General features: G+C 44.8%; 1 protein-coding gene across 6 annotated transcripts in view; it reads right to left on the minus strand.

The window, feature by feature from the left end:
- CRACDL (CRACD like) overlaps window positions 1-24,923 on the minus strand; it is a 494,359-nt gene that overhangs the window by 72,511 nt on the left and 396,925 nt on the right. For all 6 annotated transcript variants that reach the window (XM_078658203.1, XM_078658205.1, XM_078658204.1 and 3 more), the window contains exon 8: window positions 5,659-7,255. In XM_078658203.1, coding sequence (XP_078514329.1) covers window positions 5,659-7,255 — 1,597 coding nt within the window. The remainder of the gene's footprint in view (window positions 1-5,658; window positions 7,256-24,923) is intronic.

The following is a 24,923-nucleotide window of genomic DNA, read 5'->3' on the forward strand; positions in this document are numbered from 1 at the left end:
GCCCAGCAGGAAGAGTGACTGCAAAGGAGGGGAAAATTGCAGCATGACCCCAAGCACTGGTGGGTTCAGGTAGAAGAGTAGGGCTGCAGAGAGTGGTCTTTGTGCCCTGGTGTTGGTGGGTAACAGACTCTCCACCCATGGTTCCTATCAGAAACTGTGACAACATGACCCAACGATAACCGAAGTCCAGTATGGGCTAGAGTTTGAGAGAGAGTGGACTATCCTGCCGTTGTGCCAGAAGAAATCCCATGACCTTCATCACTGTGCTAGAAGAAACTGCTAGAAGACCTTATCTGCAATTCTAAAAGAAATCACGGCTTGACCTTAACAGCAGTACCAGAATAAATCTTGGCCTGAACCAAGCCACTTTGTCGGAGAGAAGTGATCCAAGTCAGTGACCTTGTTGCCTCGTCGAAATTGGCCTGTGCATTGCCAGGATGAGATTGGGCCAAGCAAGGCTGCACCAATTGCAAAGCACCTGACTACTTGTTCCATGGGTAATCCAGACTTCTGTGTGGACAGTTATTAATGTCTGCAAGACTCCCATCTAAAGCCATTGGATATGTGAACTAGCAACCTCATTGTAGATGTATCTGCCAATCAGACACCAGAAGTCACATAGAAGACCCTGCTGGAGCTGCTGATATGCATGCTCTCCCAGAAGTGGGAGAGATGATGTAGAGACGAAGCCAGTGAGCTGCCTGATTGTACCAAATCCACCACAGACAAAACAAATACAGTAGTAGGCTCCAAGGTCCAGCACTCTCACTCTGTGGAGTAATACCCGTAACGCACAGCGGTGGGGTAGATCAGAATTCGAGGTTTGGGCCCACTGTACCTCAGTGATCGCAATCTTGTAAAATAAGCTTAAATAGATCTACCAATGAATAAATCAATACAGATTCCTTTGTTGAATCTTTGAGATTTTTATTTTATTTGAGGTGAAAATTCCCACGTGTTTCAGTTTAGGTTATTCCAAATAATACATATTGTTTCGAAATCCAAGTTGAATCCGCAGGAGACATGTGGTGTGCCCTTTGTGAGGCTCAACATTCTAGGGTTTTCTAAAGGCTGTAAGAGACCAAATATCATAAGTTGTAGTGAGTAATTAAGATTTATCACTAAACAGATGTGTCCATCACATTACGTGAAGTGAAAATTAAACATTGAAAAGTGCAGAGAGGCACAGTGACTTCCTATAATAGACTATTATAACTTATGAGGCTATATACAAGTGTCCAAACTTTTAGCTAAGAGGGAGAGGAGGCATGATCATAGGCCCAGCTATGTCCACCTGCTCAATAACCACATCTATGATTTGAGGGTGTCCTCTATGTGTGGGTGCCAGATGATACCTGTGAGGTACCAGCAGGACTGAATTCTGGACTAACCTTTGTTCTTCACAATGCCCTCTAATGAAAACAAGTAACAGGATCAAAAGGAATTCTTTTTTCCATGCTCCACTTCTGCCAGATGACATTGTGACTTTCCAGTGGATGAAGATGATCAGCGATTAGTACCACTGACCCGGAGTGTATCTTCTCAATGTGAACTGCTGGAGGATAGGGAATTTATGACAACGACCAGTGACAACTTCTTACTGATGGAAAGCAGTATAGATGTGGACAATACAGAAAAGCAGGTCTCGGAGGTGAGTCACATAGTTGTTAAATTGGAGGCCAAGGGGGTGGGGACTGTGACATCACTGTTGTGCTGTGGTTTTAGGCAGAGGACTTAGACAAAGTAACACAGGTTATTAAGTTTAAAGTCTTGAGGGACCTAGACCAATTACACATGACTTTGTTTTGTTCCCCCCCAACATTTGGACTGCTATTCAGGGGTGAAAGCAATAATGTTGTTTTTACCTCCATTGGGTGCTAGGGCTAATAAAGTACCGCTGTGCATTTGCAGATGCAAGAAACATACACTTTTACTTTGTAGTGAGGCACAGAGGAGAGTAGTAAGGCATGTGCATGAAGCTAGGCTAACTGTACAATGATGACAATGGAGAAAAGTCCAAGGGCAACGTCCAGCAGGGCTTCTAGCCAGATGAATTGATTGTGAACATTATGTTCTTTAATATGCAATGTACTGATTTTAGCCTATTGCTACATGGATAGTTGAAAGAACTGTATTTCAGACCTTTATGTAATACTGCATATCTCCCTGGATGCAGAGAGGTTGATAGTGCAAATGGCACGTGACTACAATGCCTTCCATGGTTTATGTGTTAAAATTAATTAAAAAACATCTTTAAAAAACTGTACAATGATGGTTGATTGGATACATTTTCCAAATGAATGGAGACACTTAATACTGGTCTGACAGGACATCTTAACGCTTACCACTGCACATATTATCAAAGTATCCAAAACCTCAACCCCAGCCCTTCACAACTAATCTAGTGCTGATCTCCAAGGAGGAGACATATCGATCCTTGCCATCCAGGTGTTTCTAAGAATGACACCTTCTCTACCACCTTTAGTCACCGCACAAACTTCAGACAGTCTTAATATTAGCATATGTTCCCCTCTAGAGCAGGTAGCTAACAAAGCTAGATTGACTTCATATTATATACATGTCAACATGTATACTACATTACTTCACTGCTGTCACACAATCATCTAATTCAGCCACACATGTAATCAGACTACCCGGAGTGTCAATCATGCATGTATCACATAAGATCACAGCAAGATGACAATTATGTCATGTATACTAACTGCTATCCCGCCGCGGGGTAGGAGCTCCGAATTCGAGCTTCCGGCTGGGGATCACGAACAACCTGAAAATCCCCCCGACCCCCTTCTTCCACACAACAAAAAGAATCAGGACTCACCGGAACCGATCAGGAGAAGAACCGGGGTGACGGCGTCCCGGTATTCGGAATGAGTTCAGCGCCTGATACATCCAGGACGGCTATCGCTCCTGTCTGCGGCGTTTGTCATGACGGTGCCTGCCAAACGACCCCTGGACAGACCTGAACTGGACCCGCGGTGAGTTGCGAGGCAGATATTGGGCTACACCTGGGCAAGGGCTGCTGAGAGCCTGGTTCGGGGTGCATTTCTCCGCCGGTTCCGCCTACATTGCCGTCCCGATAGAGTGACGACTGACTGATCTCAAAATGGCCGCGCCTGCTCCACTCGCAACTCTCCCCACAGTTCCTTATACGCCCCGCCAAGCACCGGAACACCCAGCGGAGCAAATCCCGACTTCCTCCAACTTTGCCCAGACCCTAGGAGTCCTTTGATTGACGACACTGGCAATTGGACCTACGAGGAGCACCGTCTTGTAAGTTGAGGCTGCCTGACCCTAAGATGGCCGACTCAGCCCCTCCACCCCCGTGATTCTGTCTCCCGTGAAAGCTCTCTTAACCAGATGCGGATTGCTCCTTGCTCTCAATCTCTTCAACTCACCAACATCTCACAGCCAAGCAGTAAGCACCCAGGAAAGGTCACCACTCTACTGCTTGATGAGCCTGACCCAGTGATGGCCGCCACCCGAAGTTACGCGAGTGACCCGGTCCATCCGTATGAAGCGGGCCTCCTCCCAGACCACGGACACCCCCTCACTTGCACCACGGTGTGGAAGTCGGAGTATTCTTTATATACGGGGCTTTACTCATCTTTACTCATCCTAAGAACGTCGACCTGGCTCCATAATCTATGCCCCAACATTTAGACCTGACCTCATGATGGCCACCCTCCCACTTTCCTCTGGGCTATAGACAATCATGGGGGCAGACTGAACTTCTAACTCAAGGACTCGTCCCCCCTGCCGGATTTCAAATTGACCACCTCAGTGAGACCTTCCACGATACTCTTTCCTCCCCAGTTCTTAAATCATTGGCCTCTGTTCGGACCTCAACCAGCCCTCACCCTAAGATTGACTTTGGACTCCCTCCTTTGACTATCACCTACCCAGCCGGACTTCGGTCAAACGTTCCCGCGTCTCTCCTGACCCTATCTTCCCCCTCTCCCTTCCCCCCAACCCTCTCCCCTCTCCGCTCCTACTCTTTCCAGCTTCTGTCCTCTGCCCTCACCGGCCCCTGCCCTTTGTCCCCACCCTGTTTTTCTGTGAACCTCTTCCCGCTACACTTGAGACCGAACTATTTTGTCTTATGCCTAATGGAGCTAGCTGGTTTAGCTATAGGGGAGATGGGCCGTGGATTCCCTCCTTGGTCGTCACCTACCCAGTCGGTCTTTAGACAGACTTCCTTTCGTCTCTACGGTTGTCTCTTCCCTTATCCTTACTTTCTCACCTCCCCTACCCCCCACTTCTTTTTTCTCTCCTTTCTCTCCTCTCCTAATGTATTGCGGATTGTTTGATGTAATGTGTAATTGTTGATCTTTTTCTGTTATATTGTTGAACCACATTGTTGCACTTCCTTTCGTCCCTCCTGTCGTCTCCTCCCGCATCCTCCCTCTATTTATGTCTCTCCTTCTCCCTCTCTCTATGTATTGAGACTGAACTATTTTGTCTGATGCCCGATGGAGCTACCTGGTTTAGCTATAGGGGAGATGGGCCGTGGATTCCCTCCTTGGTCGTCACCTACCCAGTCGGTCTTTAGACAGACTTCCTTTCGTCTCTACGGTTGTCTCTTCCCTTATCCTCACTTTCTCACCTCCCCTACCCCCCACTTATTTTCTCTCTCCTTTCTCTCCTCTCCTAATGTATTGCTGATTGTTTGATGTAATGTGTAATTGTTGATCTTTTTCTGTTATATTGTTGAACCACATTGTTGCACTTCCTTTCGTCCCTCCTGTCGTCTCCTCCCGCATCCTCCCTCTATTATGGAGCTACCAGGTTTAGCTATAGGGGAGATGGGCCGTGGATTCCCTCCTTGGTCATCACCTACCCAGTCGGTCTTTAGACAGACTTCTTTTCGTCTCTCCGTATTGTCTCTTCCCTTATCCTCCCTTTCTCACCTCCCCTGCCCCCTCCACTACTTTTCTCTCTCCTTTCTCTCCTCTCCTAATTGTATTACCTATTTTTTTGGATTTATTGAGTAATTGTTGAACTTTCTGTTATATTGTTGATTCTCATGTAAAGCGCTCTGATACCTCCGGGTCTAGCCAGTGCTATATAACACTCTTTAAATAAAATAAATAAAAAATTAAATAAATGACACCATGGAGCATAGGATCCATGTCATTATGGACACTGTCACCAGTCCTGAACCTTACATTTACAAATCATTATTTTCAGAGGAGTTAGTCTAAATAGTTCAATGGAAGCAAAGCAAGACTACAACACCAATAATGCATTAGGTGATCACAAGAAAGCTCAGGACTGCAAACAGTGTCCGTAATGACCTGGAAGGTGGTGGTCACCCTAATACAGCACCCACCAAAATACCCAGAAATTTGAATTAAAAGGTATATTGTTGCTTCCTCCACATTACATGAACATATTTTGAGCAGCCACATTACTATAAAAGTCGGAAACACAACCCTATTGTATAACGCTCACTCATGTGTAGGAGAATTTCAAGGCAAGTACTTTAAACAATCTGAAAATGGGTGGATGTTCGCCTATTCTATGACTGTATGTCCGACTGCCTCAAGTACCTTTGTAAAATGTAATATAAAATGTGATTGTAAGAGTGAATACACATGATGCCATTTAGGAAATGTAGCAGTGTATAAAGACTCTTACCTGCAAACTTAAAAAAAACTGGTCTTTTTTCTGTTTCCTTGCTTTCAGGTCGGGAATCAGTAGATTTAGGAGATCTATCCAGGTTTTCAACGTCTGTTGTAGTGACTGAAGCAGCTTTAAGTTGCAGAGCAGGTTTTCTTGGGAGTGGAGGCTTTGCTTCAATATTTTCATGTGACTTTGCCTTTGATTTTCCAAGCTCGTTTAATGGGCTATCTACAATGGCTTCAGTTCTTTTGATCTGTATAGGCTCATCTTTTGTTACTGGGCTGTAGGCCTCCTTTTCCACCTTAATTTCTGCACTATATCTTTTTGTTCCTTTTGTTTCTGCTGGGGAGCTACTGCGGTACCTCAAGGATAATGAAGTCGATCGAAGCTTCACCTGGAAAGGATTTTGGTCTTTTGAATCAGACTGACACGGTGGGTATACCAATGAATCATTTACAGCTGGTGCTGCAGTAATGGTTTGAGTAACACAAACTGGTGCACCTTTCTCCTCTGGTCTAAGTTCAGAGTCTATTGGCGGCCCTTGAATTTTGGTGCAAGTCTTTTTTTCAAGGTATTCTGAAATGTGCTCTCCGTCCCTTTTGTGTGTTTCAGTTCCTGAAATAGGGATATCAGATTTAGACATGGGGGATTTTAGACTTAAGCGATTTTCAGGATTTCCTTTAACGTTGAAAGTGCCAGTCTTTGGTCGCTCCCAAGCTGATGACACTGAAAATTTCCTTAGCGCACCAAGTTCATTGGGCACACTTGCCTTATTTTCTGTGATGTTTCCCAGCTGGCTCACAGACACACCGCTTTCCCTTTTGAATGAAAGTTGAGCTTGACTGCTTTTAGATCCCACTTTGAAAGACTGCGATGGCATGGTCGGAGTAACAGAAGAAGGTGAATTATTTACATTGAAGTTATGTTCTGAGTGCTTGCGAGAAGATCTCCTAGAAATTTGTTGGCCAAAATCAGACATCGCTGTTGATGGATCTTTCAGTGAACTTGCACCTTCTGTGGGTGAAATATACAGTGATTTAGCATCACTAACAGCATTATTTCTTTCTATTATGGAAGCAAGTAAAGACTGTGCACTTGTGCTGTCTTTTGTGAAGGAAGAATCACTAGAAGAGGGAATCTGAGGCTGCAGTTTGCTCTCAGTCTGTAGTGTTTGTATTGTACTCCCATGCACGTTCCTCGGTGAGATACTATAGACCTTAAATGAATCCTTTCCACTTGGTGTGCCTTTATTCACATCTCCTAGGTCACTGTGCACATGTTCCTCAGATTCCAAAACATAAGGGTCAGAAAACTCACTCTTTTCACAATGTAGTTCCGCCACAGTGACATTGGAGACTTCACTAGAGGCAGATTTATCACTGGCAGAAACAGAAAGCTCTACTTCTGTAGTTGCGTGGGGGGAGAGCTGGGGCATGCTGAAGTCATGCAAGCCAGATTTGCCAGTCAATGTCTGTGTTGAGTGTTCCACTCCCTGAACACCAGACTCAGTGTTCTCCCATGCTAGAACCCGAACTGCTTCCTTTCTGTCGCCCTCGTCTAATTCTTCTTCTGGAGTGGAGCTTAAGTCATTGAGAGACCCAGAAAGAGATTTCTGCAAGAAAAGGTATTAGAGATTAACTACGATTATATGCTTTGGTACACCTTCAAATTAGGTTTTATTTTAATATTAGCATGTTTATGATATAATAACACTTCTGCTGTGTTCATCACTACCCTTACATATCAGAAATCGGAAGCCCTGGTAAATATACTATTCATGTCACCGATCAAAAAGGCACTTCGGAAAGGAAAGTTGCTAATTTCTTTACTATAAGCAATTATATCTTTTTTCTATGCAAAGCATACTCTGGAAGAATTTAAAACATAGTACTATAAATGCAGACAGTATATAACATCTCTGAGCCGTGACACACCTTTAAAATAAAGGGGTAGATAATTTCAGCTGATGTATAATATACTTACTTCAGAACTAGCTGGGCATTGTGATGGGTTGGTATTTCTTCATCTTGTAAGGACAGTTGATATGAATTGTGATGCTATGAAGATCTACATGAATAATAGGATTCACATCTTTCTTCTACAAGCAGCAATAGACTTTAAAGTTGCTTGTCGCAGTACCCGGGTGAAAATCTACTACTCATGTTAATGTTTTGGGAAATCCAGTATATTTTCTGGTGAATAAGACCCATGCAACAAGTCTCATGACCATTTCTCTTTGTTGTGGTGTGCTGCTTACCAACGGAGAGCTACACTCTGTTAGGTTACTGGGGAACACCCAAAGTTGTAATCATTTTAGCATGAATGATTACCATCCTGATGGCTACTCCTTGACGCTGCTAATAATTGGTGGTAATTGGCTCTAGAATTTAAGTACAGGTCCTTTTGACCTCACCCCAGTGGTGAGATGCTTACTGACTTTTCCTGGTAACGCGGTGTAGTGTTTGATGGTTGGGCCCCTTTAATCCAGAGTGTGATCAAATGTTCTTGCATGATCTTGTGTACATTGTGAGGAGCTATATCTTTGCTGGGGTCAGCTCTTTTTGTATGCAGACCACTAAACCTATGGGGGTACTGCTAGGTAGGGTGAGCTGTGTTCCACCTACCTATGTGTCCTTCCACAACTGCTTAGACTACCTCTTCCCACAGGAATTCATTGTAAGGCCAAGTGCACTGTTTGACTTTGAAACATCCTCTGGGAGGAGGAACTTGTGTTACTTGTGACTGAAACAGTTTCAGCAGGCCTCATTGTAACCTGGCAAGACAGCAACACTTGGACAAAGAGCCCAATATAAAGACTCGGCTCCTCAACCTCAACCATAGCTTGTGTTTTGTGGCGTGAGCAGGAAATGCCTAGTTAGAATTCAGAAAATGGAAGACTGCTGTGCTATCTCAAATTATTACCACAGAGCCGAGGACACCAAAAAGAATAATGCATTCCATTGTGCTTTATTCCGTTCAAAGGTTTGGTGTTAACTATGATCTTTACTGGACAGCCCCAGAACTGAATACAGGTTGGCCCATCCAGTTTGCCCATTCTTTATCTTATCACTCAAAAACTCTGCCCCGCACTAAAAACGTAAAGTGTGAAGACTAACAGAAGAATCTGGATTTATCGGTGTATTTTTTAGTAATAACTGCACCTCTGCTGCTGAGAACAAACTCTCCTGCTGACGGATCCAGGATGCAGACTGGCTGACATGGAGAAAACCTGCCTATTTAGCTAGTAACTGAGTTCAGCATTTTAATATTGGGTAGTCGCTGCTTCCTGTTCTACGCCAGATAATTGTGAGAGGTCGGTCACCAGAATCCTGCATCTCCGCATCCTGCTTCTGCATCTGATAATCATGTGGGGCCTTTCTGTGAAACCTCTACATCACTTCTTCAATGATTTATGACCTAGTAGGTCTATATGTCTGAACTTTGTGTACCAGATCCATTCTTTGAAAGTCTGACGACCATAAGTAGCCCATATGCCCTAATGATTGAGCATCTCCCTTTCTTGCAGCAGCCACTCACTCCTCCATCCTCACACTACAGGTTCACTGAGTGTGCTTGTGTACCCATACCCTGTTGCTGCCTGTTGGACCCGGCCCTTTTGGCAGGTTCACCCCGAGACTTTTTGCTTTTTCCTAGCCTGTTTCTGGAACCTGGTGGTGGTGATTTTAGGCCTCTGCGCACTTTTTCACTGTGGTACAGTGTAAAGTGCGTGAGCTCTCTGTGTATGTGTGGTGAGGGACCTGCCCTCCCATAGGAATGAATGGGGAATATGTATGCCCATGGTAGTTCCTGATGTGTGGGGAGTGCAGGGTCGAGTTTGGTATGTGCAAACTCGTGAGATTGAATGCTGCGCAATGGTATATGCGGCATGATTGTGTCTAGTGGAGAAGTGCCACTTCTAGAAGTTGGCATATTTGTGTAATTTGTGCCTGGCGTGTGATTGGCTGGTGAGCCTGGCCCAAGAGTGCCTGGGCCTGCTTGTGGATTGACTGTCTGGTTTGAGGGTGACAGGGGCTGGAGAGCCCCCAGGAGGTTGTCTGAGTCAGGCCGTGGATGAAAGGCTGCATCTGCTGCCAGGGAAGTGGGAGGAGATAGCACCTAGGAGTGAATAGGTCTGTGCCTAGCTGCCACAATGCTGGCTCCACCTCCTGCTGGGCGACTGTCGCCTCTGCACCTCACACTGAAAGAAGTTCCTTAAAACCAGTTCTAGCTGGGTCTCACACTGCCTGCACCCTTTAGACAAAGGATTTTATAGTATAAAAAGGGTCTGTGTCCCCTTCCAAAATGTTCTTATTTCTGATTTGAATCTGCCAGGGGCGTGCTGCTGCTTGGGCCCAGGGGAATCCCTGGGCCCTGCCCAGCCCCTGGACACCTGATGGACTTTCCTGGATGCCTGGAGGACTTCTGGGGGACCCCTCTGCCTTACCTGGGCTGATTGGGGGGACTTTGCCTTGCCCCTTGGAATCTCTGGGACCTTTGGCAGCATGGAGAAGCTGCATTTTCCTGCAGAGACCTTTTTCTTGCTTTTGCCAGGGCTTATTTTAGCCTGGAAGCACTTTGGTTGCTGTTCTAGCGCTAGGAGCGCTGTGGATTGGCCTTTAGCGCTTGGGAGCGCTTTGTGTACGAGTGCCGGTGCCCACCCGGCACCTTTATTTAATTATTTTTATTCATGGGTGCCACCCCATTTATTTAATTGCCTAACGGGTGCTCACCCCGTTTCTATTCTTATTTTGCCAACCGAGGGTGCCCACCCCTCATTTTGCCCCTTGTTAATCCTGTTGTGGCCCTCGCGCCGCGACCAGGAAGTCAGGCACGTAGTGCCTGATGTGGGGCGGGACTTCCGGTTCTCGGAGGAAGTCCCGCCTGCTGCCGCGCTCTGATTGGCCAGTGCGGTCAGGAAAGCAGAGGAAGCGTGGAGCGCCGGTGCGGGGCTCCCATGAGGGAGGGAGCCCCGAGAGTAGAAGAGGAGCTGGGAGAGCCCCGCAAGTGTGGTGATGGCAGCAGTAGGGGGCCCGAGGCACATTGCCGGTGCCTGGCCCCCGCCGCGGATGACAAGGTGCACGGAGGCGGCAGCCTGGAGACTCGCTGGCTTCCCCCCCTCTTGAAGTCCCGGTCCCGAGAAAATTAAGGAACATATCTCTGACCTTGAAACATACTTGCACCTTGGAGGCAATCCTACCCTTCAATACAAAAAGGAACTCATGGAACTAGTCACCAAAGCGCATGAAGATGGCATCATCGATGATCGCACCAAAAAATACCTGGTAGTTGAACATCCCAGAAGTCCATCGATAACTATGTTGCCGAAGATTCACAAAAACTTGACGAACCCCCCATTCCGACCCATCGTATCCACGAGAGGGTCCCTACATGAGCCGATTGGTAAGTTCCTCGATCGATATCTACAACCATCTGTAATTAAGCTCAAAAGTTACATTAAAGACACCACAGAATTTCTAAAAAAACTTTCTGAAATCATCACCAACGATGAACCACTGATCCTTTGCACCGCCGATGTAAAAAGCCTCTACACCTCCATCCCCCATGGCGGTGGTATTGAGGCAATTGAAAATGTCCTATTGAACAGTGACATCACGGAATCTCTTCAAACCTTCCTCATGGAATTGATGATATATACACTCTATCATAGCTACTTTGTACATGACCAACAGTGGAACCTACAAATGTCCGGCATGTCAATGGGCAATTGCTCAGCACCGACCTATGCGAATCTATACATGGGCGAATTTGAGTCAAAATATATTTACACTGATACCAACTGGACCGACAACCTTTTACTATATGTTCGCTACATAGACGATCTTTTCTTCATTTGGAAGAACACCCAACATACCCTAGAGAAGGCCTTAAATGCACTAAACACCAAAGATAACCGCATCATACTAACATGGAACATCAATGACAAAGAAATCACATTTCTTGACGTCATGGTAAAACTCACAGAAACAGGATTAGAAACAGATCTTTTCCGGAAAGCAACTGACCGCAATAATACTCTCCACCATACCAGTTTCCACCAGGATTCTTTGAAAAGACATTTACCATTCAGCCAAATGTTAAGAGTAAAACGAATCTTATCAAATCCAGATGTGTGCATCACCCAAATGACACAAATGGCCAAAAGGTTTCAAAGCAGAGGGTACCCACAAGCAACCCTCAATGAAGCAATCACCAAAGTATCTAACATCACACGAGAGGAAGCCCTTAGAGGATCCACCACCAAAAAAAGACAACAAAAGAACGGTATCAGTATCAAGATACTCCACTGCCAGCAAAACTTTCAAAAGTATCATCTTGAAATATTGGCGCATCCTGTCGTCTGAGCCTGACTTTGGGAACCTTTTCAAAGAACCCCCAATCTTTGCTTACACAAGGACGGAAAATCTCAAAGAACTATTATCCAAACCACCGAATGAACAGGTGTCACACACTGGCACACGTCCGTGCCATAATTGCAACAGCTGCAACAACGTCATTCCTGGAAATAGTATTAACCACCCAATGAGAGGTTTCAAAATTAAACTCAATGTGGATGCCACGTGCGACTCCTCCAATCTCATCTACCTTCTCAAATGCCCATGTGGCATGATCTACGTGGGAAAAACGACCAGAAATACTAAGGTTCGCCTCAACGAACATAAATCAAATATCCGAACAAAGAATCAGAAATCCAACGTCGCAATCCATTTCAATGACTTTAACCACAACGTGGCTCAACTAAAATACATGGTACTTGAGACTATTTGCAAAAAAGAAGGTAAAAACAATAACAAAGTTCGCCACCAACGCGAAACGGCCTGGATTTACAGGCTTCAGGAGATGAAGCCGCAAGGTCTAAATGACCGTATTGAATTACGTGCCTTTCTGTAGTACCCTGTGTGGTACCTTGTCCACACTTTGCCCCTTGGCAGCATCAGCTTGAATGTTATCACTGTTTTTGAATAATATTCCTATGTATGTTTCTTGCTAACCTTACAGCCATGTACCCATAAACATCGGTTTTCACCACACCCCACACCCCATCTGGTTGCCATTTCCCTTAAACCTTACCATCCCATAATCATTGGCTACAACCTCCCCACTCCAATATGGCGATTTGGATGCCATTTCACCCTTAGTCCTTTCACCATGTTTAAGACCGAGCCACATGACCAGTCACATGGCTCCGTTTCACTCCGCATCAGATTCCTGTCACCATAGCAGCTGACGGAGAATAACCTAAAGCGTTTTGCACCCGTTCGATAATCCTACAAGTAAGTCGGGGCCCCGGGGCGCTAGGGGGCGCACAGCGGAATGGCTGCTTAAGCGAGCAGCTCCGCCGGGAAGGTCAAGTACCGCGATTTACGGTTGTGTACACGGCAGATACACGTCTTCGAGGCTCATGGAAGGGAGTAAGAACACCAAGTGAACCCCCGACGCGGCTCCTGGAGTAGTGGCGAGCCCCCATCTGGATAATATCGGCACCGGTAGGAGAAGGGTGCCCAGCACTGACATGGCGCCAGCCCACCTCTGCGAGAACTGACGGCGGAGCCAAGCACCGATCACAGACCTCTCCCCGCGCCCAGCGTTTCAAACTTTGCTCGACACCGGGAGAACGCGCGGTGTGCTCTGCAGGAAACCCGACCGGCGCTGACTGGTGTCAAAATCGAGGGAACCTCATATCTATTAGAGGGCACCTCCATCACTGTTCCAACACGCAAAATGGCGGCGCCGGAGGACTCATTGCGGTGATTGCGGGGAGATACCGCCGAAGACCCGGAGCCCCGCAGGTGCAGGTACAGCCTTTAAACTTAGCGAATTTTAACAGCGCGGGAGGGCACGACCTAATCCCACAATTACGACGTGACTGCAGCATACTGACGAATACTGGCAGAATGTCGTTATGGGATCTCAAAATGGCGGCGCCCGTTGCACAATCACAAACGGGCGGCCAGAAATGACTTCACGCGCCATCTCTCTCATGCTGCCCATATAGGTCCTGCACAATCTGCGCGCTTACACGCATGGGCTTAAGACACTCAACGCTTGGAACTGCCCGACCTGCTGACAACGCACATCGTAACCTCCCCGCGTGACGACTTTGGGAGTTAACCACCGCAAGCTCCATTGGATGAATAGCGACAACGCCAACGCCAGCATGCGACCTCAACTGCCTGCCCAGCTTCCTTGACCGCATGAACACCCAGACACCGCACTACTGTTCGTAGGTGCCCACGGGGGTCCCGGTAAGCCCGAACCAAATCTGTGGCTGCTCACGCCTGAAAGCACGACGTGAGAGGGTGCAAGACAATCAGCACTGACCAACTGCGCGTGAGAAACGCCGGGGGATCCTATACACACCACAGCGCATGAAACACTGCTGTACGTGTGATAGACCCGGCACCACCAGCATAGCGGAGAGGGATCGACCTGGCCATCCGACCTGAGCCCCACCCAAACGCCAGCACGCCATCGAGTGGAATATCGCATCGCACCGTCCACAGACAGACTAGAGTGGAGGAAGCTCGACCACCGCTCGCGCTGACTGAGCCTACATACCACACGCAATACCATAAGCGACCCTTTGTACCGCCATCACTGCTACCTGCGTAGGTGGCATCTCCAACAAAACCAATCATGGGCAAACCCGACAGACAGCAACCAAAAATCACATTTGAGGCACGCAAGGCCCCAAAAGGCCCAGCGGAGACGGTGGAAGACGACGCTGCGGGTAGCGCCTCGGAAGAAAGGAACATGGTGGACATTCTAAAGGCCATTCAAACCAACCTCCAAGATATAAACGGCAAACTTGACAGCCTCACAGGTCGCATGGACAAAATGAATGCTAGAATGGAGCAACATGGGGAGCGACTGGACGACGCGGAGAAGCGAATATCCACGGTGGAACATGATACACACACTGCCAACACCAAATGCACGGGCATGGAGAAAGTCCTGGAAGTGATCAAAGCAAAGGCGGAGGAATTGGAAGCGCGTTCGCGTCGAAACAACGTACGCATCGCAGGCCTTCCCGAGACGACCAACACAGGACGCATGGAACCCTATATCGAACAGTTATGCAAAGACATCTTTGGTGAGAGTTCTTTATCCTCTGTATTTATTGTAGAAAGGGCGCACAGATCGCTAGCGCCGAAACCACTAACTGGCGCGACTCCCAGGCCCATAATCGCCAGGGTACTAAATTACAGAGATAGAGATACCATCCTACGTCTAGCAAGGGAGAAGGGCTCCATCACCCATCAAGGTAACAAATTGGACTTCTACCCGGATCACACCTACACAGTTCAACAGGCGAGAAAGGAGTTCAACACCGCCAAGGCCAAACTACGGGAATTGCAGATACCGTATGCCATGCTATATCCAGCATGCCTTAAAGTAACTTGGGAGGAGAAGCCACTTTTCCTAACTACCCCCAGGGCAGCCATGGACTTCATTAAAAAGGTGACGTCTAAGAACAAAAAGGTGAACCGCAGAGAGACCCTGCCAGAATCAGAGTAAGGTAAGGTATCGAACTGCTACAGTAGATAATATGAACTATGCTATACCTGTCGCCAGGTAACTTACAACACAGCCCCTCAGATCAGGTTCACCGGACCTACAGACCATGGCATATTCAGAAACTGTGTCCGTATGGGCAATACTGAGCAGGTTACACCTGGGGGACACATCATCGTACTGCCCTGCACTAAGTGCCTAATTCATGTCGACAGACTCACATTTGAATTGACACGAGAGCTACGACCAAGGTGCCTAAGCGCAACGTGTATAAAGTGGTACAGGGAGCATGGGCCAAGACACTCTGCATGTGCCTACTGTTGTATGCCATATAAGCGGCATGCTACAGACAACACCCTATCCATCTGTTGGTGAAAGCTATGCTGCCTTTACAACCTAAACTCTACATTTCTAGATTATGACCTGACCCCGTCCTTTTGATAGGATGGTGTAAGTGTACCCCCGGCGGACCTCCTAATGGGAGATCCCCAAGAAGTTATGGTTATCAATGATGTTACACAGGGGATATGGCTTCGGCAAAATTGGGTTGCTGATGTGGGTGGGTGTGGGACCAGTTGGGGTTTAGTTACATTGACAATACCAGTATGTTTGAGATGCATTGCTGACTCCCGGAGTACCTTTAAACCATGTGACGTCAATACCCATCAATATCTGGTAACGAATTGTGCACTTTCCGTTTTACATTTAAACTGTACATGGTTATGTGTCATTTCACTGTTGGATAATGGCTAAGAATAATGAGTTGAACCTGTTAACATGGAACGTGCGGGGCATTGTCAACCCGAAAAAGACTAGACAAATATTTGTGAGTCTGGATAGACATCACATAGACATTGTATTATTGCAAGAAACACATATAGCTCCGACCATGTGCAGAAAGATTGGGTCCAGATGGGCTGAGTCATGCCACTCGTCCTCATACTCATCATACTCAAGGGGAGTGATGACGCTGGTCAGAAAGGGTGTTAACTATAGAATAAACAAATCCATTTAAGACCCCAATGGTAGATATGTAATAGTGTCAGGGCTTTTACGTGGTCAACTCCTAACGCTTGTAAATGTGTACGGACCAAATGTAGACTCCCCCGACTTTTTTCAGGAACTATGGAATAGGTTGATAGAATTCACTAACACGACCATACTCTGGGGCGGGGATCTCAATGTCGCACTGAATGACATCCTGGACCGTTCAGGAGCTACTACAGAGCCACATAAGCAAGCCAGAGGCAAGATACACGACATGATGTGCACTTTCCCATTACATGATATCTGGAGAGCTAGGAATCCTGATATGACTGCTGCCACACACATTAACGCCATGTATAGTAGCTGGTCCAGAATAGACTACTGGTTGGGATCTGATAAGGCACTGCTATGGACAGACAACATTTCTGTACTCCCCAGGACCGTTTCGGATCACAATCCGATCAGGTTACAGGTCAGAATTCCATACTACACGCCCCCGCCATTCAGCTGGCGCTTTAATGCCAAAGCACTTCTGGACCCCCTCTACGCGGACAAAATAGCGACGGCGGTCACAGAATTCTTCCAATTCAATGTAGCGTCAGTCGAAGATCCAGGCATTCTTTGGGAGGCTTTTAAAGTGACACTGAGAGGGGTTTGTATTAGCACCAAAGTGGGAATACTGCGTGACATTAGAGATCAAATAAAGAAATGTGAAGAAACGATAAGAACGTTGGAAATGGAATATGATAGGACGCAAGATGTTACTGTACTTGGGGAATTGAGGAAGGCATTTACCGAACACCAAACATATGCAACTGATGAACTAAGATATATTACTAAACGACCACTGGCCAAACGGTATGGCGAGGGTGGGAGACCTGGCAGAATACTGGCTTCTAAAATATGTGAAGGGAAATCTCCGCAATACATAACACAAATTAGAGATTCCACTGGCGTCCCTCTGACACGACCCGACGACATACTACACAGCTTTGTAGATAATTACAGAGAACTGTACGAATCCAAATCCACACCACCCCGGGTAGAAACGTTGGAATATCTGAATGATATCGCCATTGCCTGGTTATCAGACAGGCAACGTGAATACCTAGCAATGCCGATCACAATAGACTAGGTAAAGGACGTAATTCGCTCCTTACCCAACGGCAAAGCACCAGGCTCAGACGGATTCACCTGCGAATTTTATAAAACCTACGCTGACGCCTTAGCACCACACCTAGTTGCGATGTACGGAAATGCATTTGATCAGGCCACACTCCCACCATCACTACGGGAAGCGGTACTAATAACACTACTAAAGCCCAACAAAAGCCCTGACTGCTGTGACTCCTATCGTCCCCCATCGCTACTAAACGTAGACTCGAAGATACTGGCAAAATTACTAGCAGTCAGATTACAGCCCCTGATGACTAATTTGATATTACCGGACCAGGCGGGGTTCATACCCACTAGAGCAACCTCCCACAACACAAGGACGTTGTTCGCACTGTCCCACTACTTAACCCCTGACACTAAAGCAATTGCGGTCATGCTTGATGCGGCCAAGGCATTCGATTCCATTGAATGGCCGTACCTACTCACGATACTCCAGCGAATGGGCTTTCCACCACGGTTTCTAACATGGGTACAACTCCTATATACCAAACCAGTAGCCAGGGTCCGGGTAAACGGTTATATTTCAAACCCCTTTCACATTGGCCGAGGCACAAGGCAGGGTTGCCCTCTGTCACCACTGTTGTTCGCGCTCGCGCTGGAGCCGCTAGCATGCATTATAAGACAATCATATAATCACTCGGCCCTACATTTCCCAGGCCGGCCGCTGCATATTTCCATGTATGCGGATGACATGCTGTTATACATTAGAGACCCAGAACAAAATTTAAACCCGATCTTACGCGAATATATCAAATTTGGCAGACACTCCGGACTGCAGATTAATTGGGACGAATCGGTAATAATCCCCCTAACAGACTCCACCGCACGACACACCATAGATTTCCCGCTAGATTGGCAAACGGACCCGGTCAGATATTTAGGGATCTGGTACAGCAGAAACCCTGAAGAAGTTATCCGCACAAACTATGGCAGAGTACTGGACAAACTGAAGGGACAGGTTGACCGATGGATACAGATGCCATTGTCACTAGCTGACCGGATTGCCATAGTCAAAATGAATGTCCTCCCCAAACTTCTATACCTATTCAACAATATCCCAATCACACCCCCGAAGGCGGTGTTCAAAAATATAACCACGATGATTCTAAGACTCATCTGGGCGGGCAAACAGGCACTCGTAGACCTGCGCACATTAACTTTGCCCTACGAAAGGGGTGGCTTCTGTGTCCCTGACTTTTATTTATACTACCTCTGTGCCCAGGCGCAATTTATCACATATTGGTATCACACAGTTCCTTACCTAACACACACAGCGGTGGAGGAAGGGGACGCCTTTCCGACACCCCTCACTGCAGTGATTACGCATAAACGCCCACTGTTACACGCGGCGGATATTAATACAGTGGACACTACAGTGGCCGCTTGGAACTCCATTAGCCGCCTAACGCACAAAACGCCTCTCTATGCTCCCGCGATGCCGTTACACCATCACCCCCAGATATCTGTCACTACTGAACAAGTAGGTATGGGTCTTCTTGCACAGGCGGGTATTGACAAGTTTGGAGATCTCTATCACGATGGCACATTCAGGAACATAGATGAATTATCTTATATCAGCAATCAAACGGTCATGTTCCGCTTCACGTATTATAGGCTGCAAAGGGCAATTCGCGTCCTATACCCAAACTACCCGACTGAACCCCCCTGTTTGGACGCACTGCAATGCGTCATCTCCTCTTCCAATTCAACGCACCTAGTCTCCCGACTATACAAACAGACCCAAAGCGAAATCCCATTCACATCCACTAAAGCATGGACGCGTTGGAATGAGTCCTTAACTGACCCACTGACTGAAAAAGAATGGTACACTGCATGCGCACTGATCAAACTACTCACTTCTAATGGAAATTTACGCATTCTGCACCTGAAGTACCTCCACCAATCATATCACACCCCATCACGACTACACAGGTTTGGGTTGCGGGAAGATGCCAAATGTAAAAGATGTGGGGCACAGGGCGCAGACTTTATTCACTTGGCCTGGTCATGCCCGAAGATACAAGACTATTGGGGGCAAGTGATCACAATTCTCCGGAAAATGGTGGGAGTGGAGATTGAATGCTCCATAAAGTTGTGCCTCCTGGGCTTTCTGCAAGGGGTGAAAGCGGGGAAGCGTAAATATTGTGCAATCTCCCTGTTGTTAGCCAAACGACAAATATCGCAATGTTGGGGCGGCACAAGAGTACCGAACACGAAACAGTGGCTAAAAGACATAGCGCACTGTAAGTCCCAATTGCAAACTTATGAAGAAGAGCTGCCGGCAAGGTCCAGACCAAAAGACTATTGGGTTTATTTAACGGACTATTTGCACAATGTGGAAAACCCGGACTCTCCGTGAATCTTAATGTCCTTTGCACAAGTTATCTCAGATGTGACAATTGTGCACTACTTCAATATTGCCAGGTATACTAAACAGTTGATTATGATGTCTCATTGTAAACATGCATGTTGGGATGACGGATGCGGGAATATACTGGTAGTTGTCGTATTGCCATTTCTGATGGTTGTACTTTATTGTTTTGAAAATCAATAAAACAGATTTTAAATAAAAGTAAGTCGGGGCCCCGACGGGTATCAGAATGCTGTTTCACCGTCCGGTTTGAAACGAACATTTACGATACTTCCCTTTTGTTTTCTTGCGCCCAGGTTTTCACCAAACAGACCAGCCACTCTGGCGTAAGTGTTTCAACACGCTCTTGCATGATTTATTTTTCACTTAGTCCACTATCTCTGTTTTCAAATACTGTCACGTCCAAAACAATCCCCATGGTTTATAAGGTATTTTTATACACGCCATCATGTGACCAGGTTAGCATGTTTACCAGTGGGTTTTACACCAACGTAATGTTTGAACATATATGTTTTTGAGTTAGTTCTACATTTTAAAGGCGTTTATCATTATGTTTTCAGCGCTCCTTGAAAAAGGGCTTTTCCGGCCCAAAATGCATTGGAGCATTTGTCCTGTGTGAAAAACAACAGTCTCGAATCAATTCAATCATATGCATTAATATGGATTAAACGAGTTCATAAAACCAAAATATGTGAACAATGATGAAAAACCTGAACCTAAAATAAAAGCAAGTTAATTTGGAAACCTAAAGGAGTCTGTCGTGATTATGACGAACCAATAAGGTGTGCCCAGTCACAAGGATGATTCTGACAGTGGCCCATGTGGCCCTGTCCTGTACATAATCCCTTGTGAATATTGCCCGTGCCAGTTGGCACAATGTACATGTGTGATTTCTATCTGATGTGTTTTGACAATACAAAAGTTATTTTTATATAACCTTGTGTGGAGTTCCTTTTGTGGTGTGCCTAGTATGTTGTTGCGGTTGTGTGCTGGCGCAAATGCTTTACACATTGCCTCCGAGTTTAGCCTTACTGCTCGTGCCAAGCTACCAAGGGGGTGAGCAGGGGTTATCTTGGCGTGTGACTCCCTTGCCCTGACTAGAATGATGGTTTCTGCCTGGCTTTGGCGTCAGCCTTAGCCTACCAGAAATAGCCAGTTCTAACACTGCCTAATCCTCTATGTGGCACAGTCTGTTGCCCTCTTCAACTGTGCCACCACTGCAATTGTTGCCTACACCTCAGTTTGCTATTAATCAGTGCAATAGTTGTACTGTGTGCTAAAAAAACACCAAGGTACTAAAATTCCTATACCTCATAAAAGTAATCAGGACTCACCCTGAAACGTTCTCACTCTTAATATCATACAAAACAGGATCAAGTCAAGGACCTTTATTATTTAGTTCTCTATAGGAAAAATTAAAATAATACAAGTTATTATATTGGAATTCCTTAACACCCTGTTCAGCTAGTCTACACATACTACATCTGCCACATTTAAATGAACCACAATTCAAATTGTAGTACCGCAAGGGTACTACTCTAAGAGGACTAATTAGTCCTAGTTATCCCATGACCAAGAGTAGGGATCGAAATTGGTTAAACAATTTGAATTGTGGTTCATTTAAATGTGGCAGATGTAGTATGTGTAGACTAGCTGAACAGGGTGTTAAGGAATTCCAATATAATAATTCACAATCTTACAGAATCTACCAACATATTGACTGTGGGACTAAGTATGTTGTTTATATCATCAAATGTACATGCTCTAAAATCTACGTAGGCAGTACGATAAGATGCCTTAGGGAACGTATAGCTGAGCATTTTAGAGCATTAAAAAAATGTGGATGGACGCTATCCATTAGCAATTCATGCTTGCGAATGCCCAAGTCAGAGTAACAGTAAATCGTTTTGCTTTTACGGTATAGAAAGTATACCGAATGATGTTAGAGGAAGAAACAGAGAATTGCGTCTGCGACAATGTGAAGCACGCTGGATACTCAAATTACGTGCAGTTGAGCAGGGAATCAATATTGACTCAGAATTACAATACTTTTTGGGTAGATGATTAGAACCTTTGTATTTCTCTTCAGATCTAAATGTCAGTACAAACTTATATGAAGAGTTACAACGGATCAATATTGTCCCTGTTCCTGTCTGGTTACAAATGAAAATTAATGTGTATGTTTTCCTTTAACTTTATGAAAGACTGTACAATTTGTTTATTTGCTGATTGAGGTTATAATTGCTCTTTATAATTGATCACACAATGTGTATGTTATATAATTGATATATGGGGTTTGACACCTTGCTATACCCTGGGATATAGCAATGATACTCCCTTCTTCACATCTAACTTTGGGCTTACTCTATTCTCTTCACCTGTTTACCTCTTCTAGTGACTGCCTAGTTTTTATATAAACTTTTCTCTCAATTGGTAACTAAGTACTTGTTCTGACCGAGCAATCTTATCTGGAGGTTGGCTGTTGGTAAGCTAACCGCTTGCCCCATATTTAAAAATTATTGATTATCAATAGTGCCTAGGTAAATAATTTAAATTAGCCTGGGATAATATGGCGCGTTGATACTGAGGGGATTGTTCTGGTAGACCTGCTGTTATTGGCAATTTTCCCTGATGTAAGACATCCCCGGTTTTTCTCTTTTTTTTTTCCCTATAAATAATTATAATGTTGTTTGATTGTAGCTTTCCTTTGTGAATGCTATTTTACGAATAGTATCGCATTAGTAAATAATCGGAACCGGACTGTTTTAATATGGCGCGTCTGCAGTATTGACTACCTTGGTTGTTCAGTCCGTTTTTGTTGTCGATGGTTTTCTGGATAAACAGCCTATCCAAGATGGCGCTAGTGTTACACGCCGTATTGGAATAGGATCGGAGACGCGCTTGCATGGAGAACCTGGGGTGAGTGTAAATAAAGGGTCCGATAACGATAAGGGACTTAAAAATATCTGTATTACATAGTGTACCTCATGTCAGACTAGTTGGGGGCCGTAATTGTTGTTTTTGTGATCTTCCCTATTATGCGATGTTGTAAATTTATATTAACGATAAAAAAGCTCCCTGGTCGGTAACGGCATACTGATATAGATTTAGAATAAGTCATTGTATGTACACGGTGTTATTTACAATTGGGTACAAACCAACCTTTTTGCTCGGTTCATTTTCAGATATTAATGATGGTTCCATAGTATATAGGCTGACATTGCCTGAAGTTATTTATCGCAAAATTAAATAAAGGAAGACTGTTACTATTGGGAAGTTGAGAAATCACTTGAAGGGTAAGAGAGCGCGATTACTGAATTGTACAATTGGGTTGTTTTATAACTACTTACAGCAAGAAGATTTACAAGTCTAAATAACTTGTATTATTTTAATTTTTCCTATAGAGGACTAAATAATAAAGGTCCTTGACTTGATCCTGTTTTGTATGATATTAAGAGTGAGAACGTTTCAGGGTGTGTCCTGATTACTTTTATGAGGTATAGGAATTTTAGTACCTTGGTGTTTTTTTAGCACACAGTACAACTATTGCAGTGATTAATATTTAAATCACAAATTGGATTACAACTATCATTTGTGGTATTGGTGTTTGTGAGGTGTGTTTTCCAATTGTTTCTTTTCTTTCACGGTTTTCCTTTATGTTGGCTTTCTTTGGTTTCACAATTTAGGCTTTATATTTGGTATTTTCGGGTATCCTTTTTCCTGTTTACTCCTATAGTCACTAAATTCCTTGGTGAACTATTTTCTTTTCTTTTCTTAACATACTCCCCATTGTATGGGGTTTATAATTGGGTACATATTTATTGTTACAGCCCTGAAGAAGTCATTGGGTAATTCCCCTTGACGAAACACGTGTTGGCGTTTGGCTGTTGTGTACTGTATCAAGATTGTACTGCTGTATCCACAAGTCTTCGTGAACATCCATGGACTAAGAAAATAAAAATAAGAACTTTTCATACTTTGGATGCGCTGATATGGACAATTTTGTGAACAGATAATATCTGTAATATTAACAGGCACGTGCACTTGTGCTCAGGGAACCTTCTGTGTTTTGTTCTATTGTGACAGCAATTACTCTGTAATTGCTGTTTCCTGACAACGTCAGATGGTAGCTGTCTTTGGTTCCTTTTGAAGCCATTCAAGAATATATGTTCTCTTCACTATTTGCTACATGGGCTATGCGCTGGTAATACCTCACCATCTGTTGCTATAAGATAATAGAGCCCCCTTACACTCTAATGACTTACCTAATTTTTCACAAAAGGATCTTTGACTCGCTATAAGCCAGTATTTGCCCTAATTAATAGGTTTGGGAGTGTGAGATGAAAATGCGTAAATTAGTAAGTCAAAAGTAGCTGGAAAGTCACGTTGACTTAATAAGGTTTTGAAGACTAATACTAATTCTCCAAAAACAATGTTATAATGTATACACAAAATTACCATTCTCTACTAAAATCAGAGGCTTATTCACTGATTTGAAATATACATCTCTTAACATTTTTAGCTAAGCAGGGCATAATCACAATGCCAAAAAGGAAGGAGCTTATTTTCAGCACCAAGAAAGCACTAAGGGAACCTTTAAGTTACCATACAAACAAGCACCACCAGTATTAAAATAAACAGACAGATATTAAAAAAGGGTCTGAGTTTGATATCATTACTACAATGTATAAATATAGGTAAGAATAAGTATTTTAAAAATGTTCCTTTCTGTTCTTAAGAACTGAGAGTCACTAATAATGGTTAATGTTTCAGGTTGTATTGGAACAAAGCTTTCCTTCTTCCACCAACTTTTTCTAGAACATTTAGCATGAGTATACAAGTCAGAGGTTCACGCGCCAGAGTCACATATTTGAAAATGTGATGATGCTATCAGAAAGACTCCGAGAGTTAAAAACAAAGCAGTGAGGGTGTCTTTAACAATTAAATTAACAATTAAAAGAAGCAAAATATTACATATCAGCTAGACACACTGCACTGGCAACCTGGGACAAGCGGACTGATTTTTAAGGTACGCAAACCCATTGGGGAAGGTGGAATCCTCTGGAAAAATACCTGGGTGATTTTCACAGGATTTCCTAAAACGTAAACCAGGCAAGTCAATTAAGATCAAGCTAAGCAGGTCAACATACATGTCTTTCACTTAAGAAAGTAATATGAGGCAGCCACACCAAAAAGAGTTACTGGAGACATT

Source organism: Lissotriton helveticus, chromosome 8 (assembly GCF_964261635.1).
Source record: "Lissotriton helveticus chromosome 8, aLisHel1.1, whole genome shotgun sequence".
Taxonomy (NCBI): domain Eukaryota; kingdom Metazoa; phylum Chordata; class Amphibia; order Caudata; family Salamandridae; genus Lissotriton; species Lissotriton helveticus.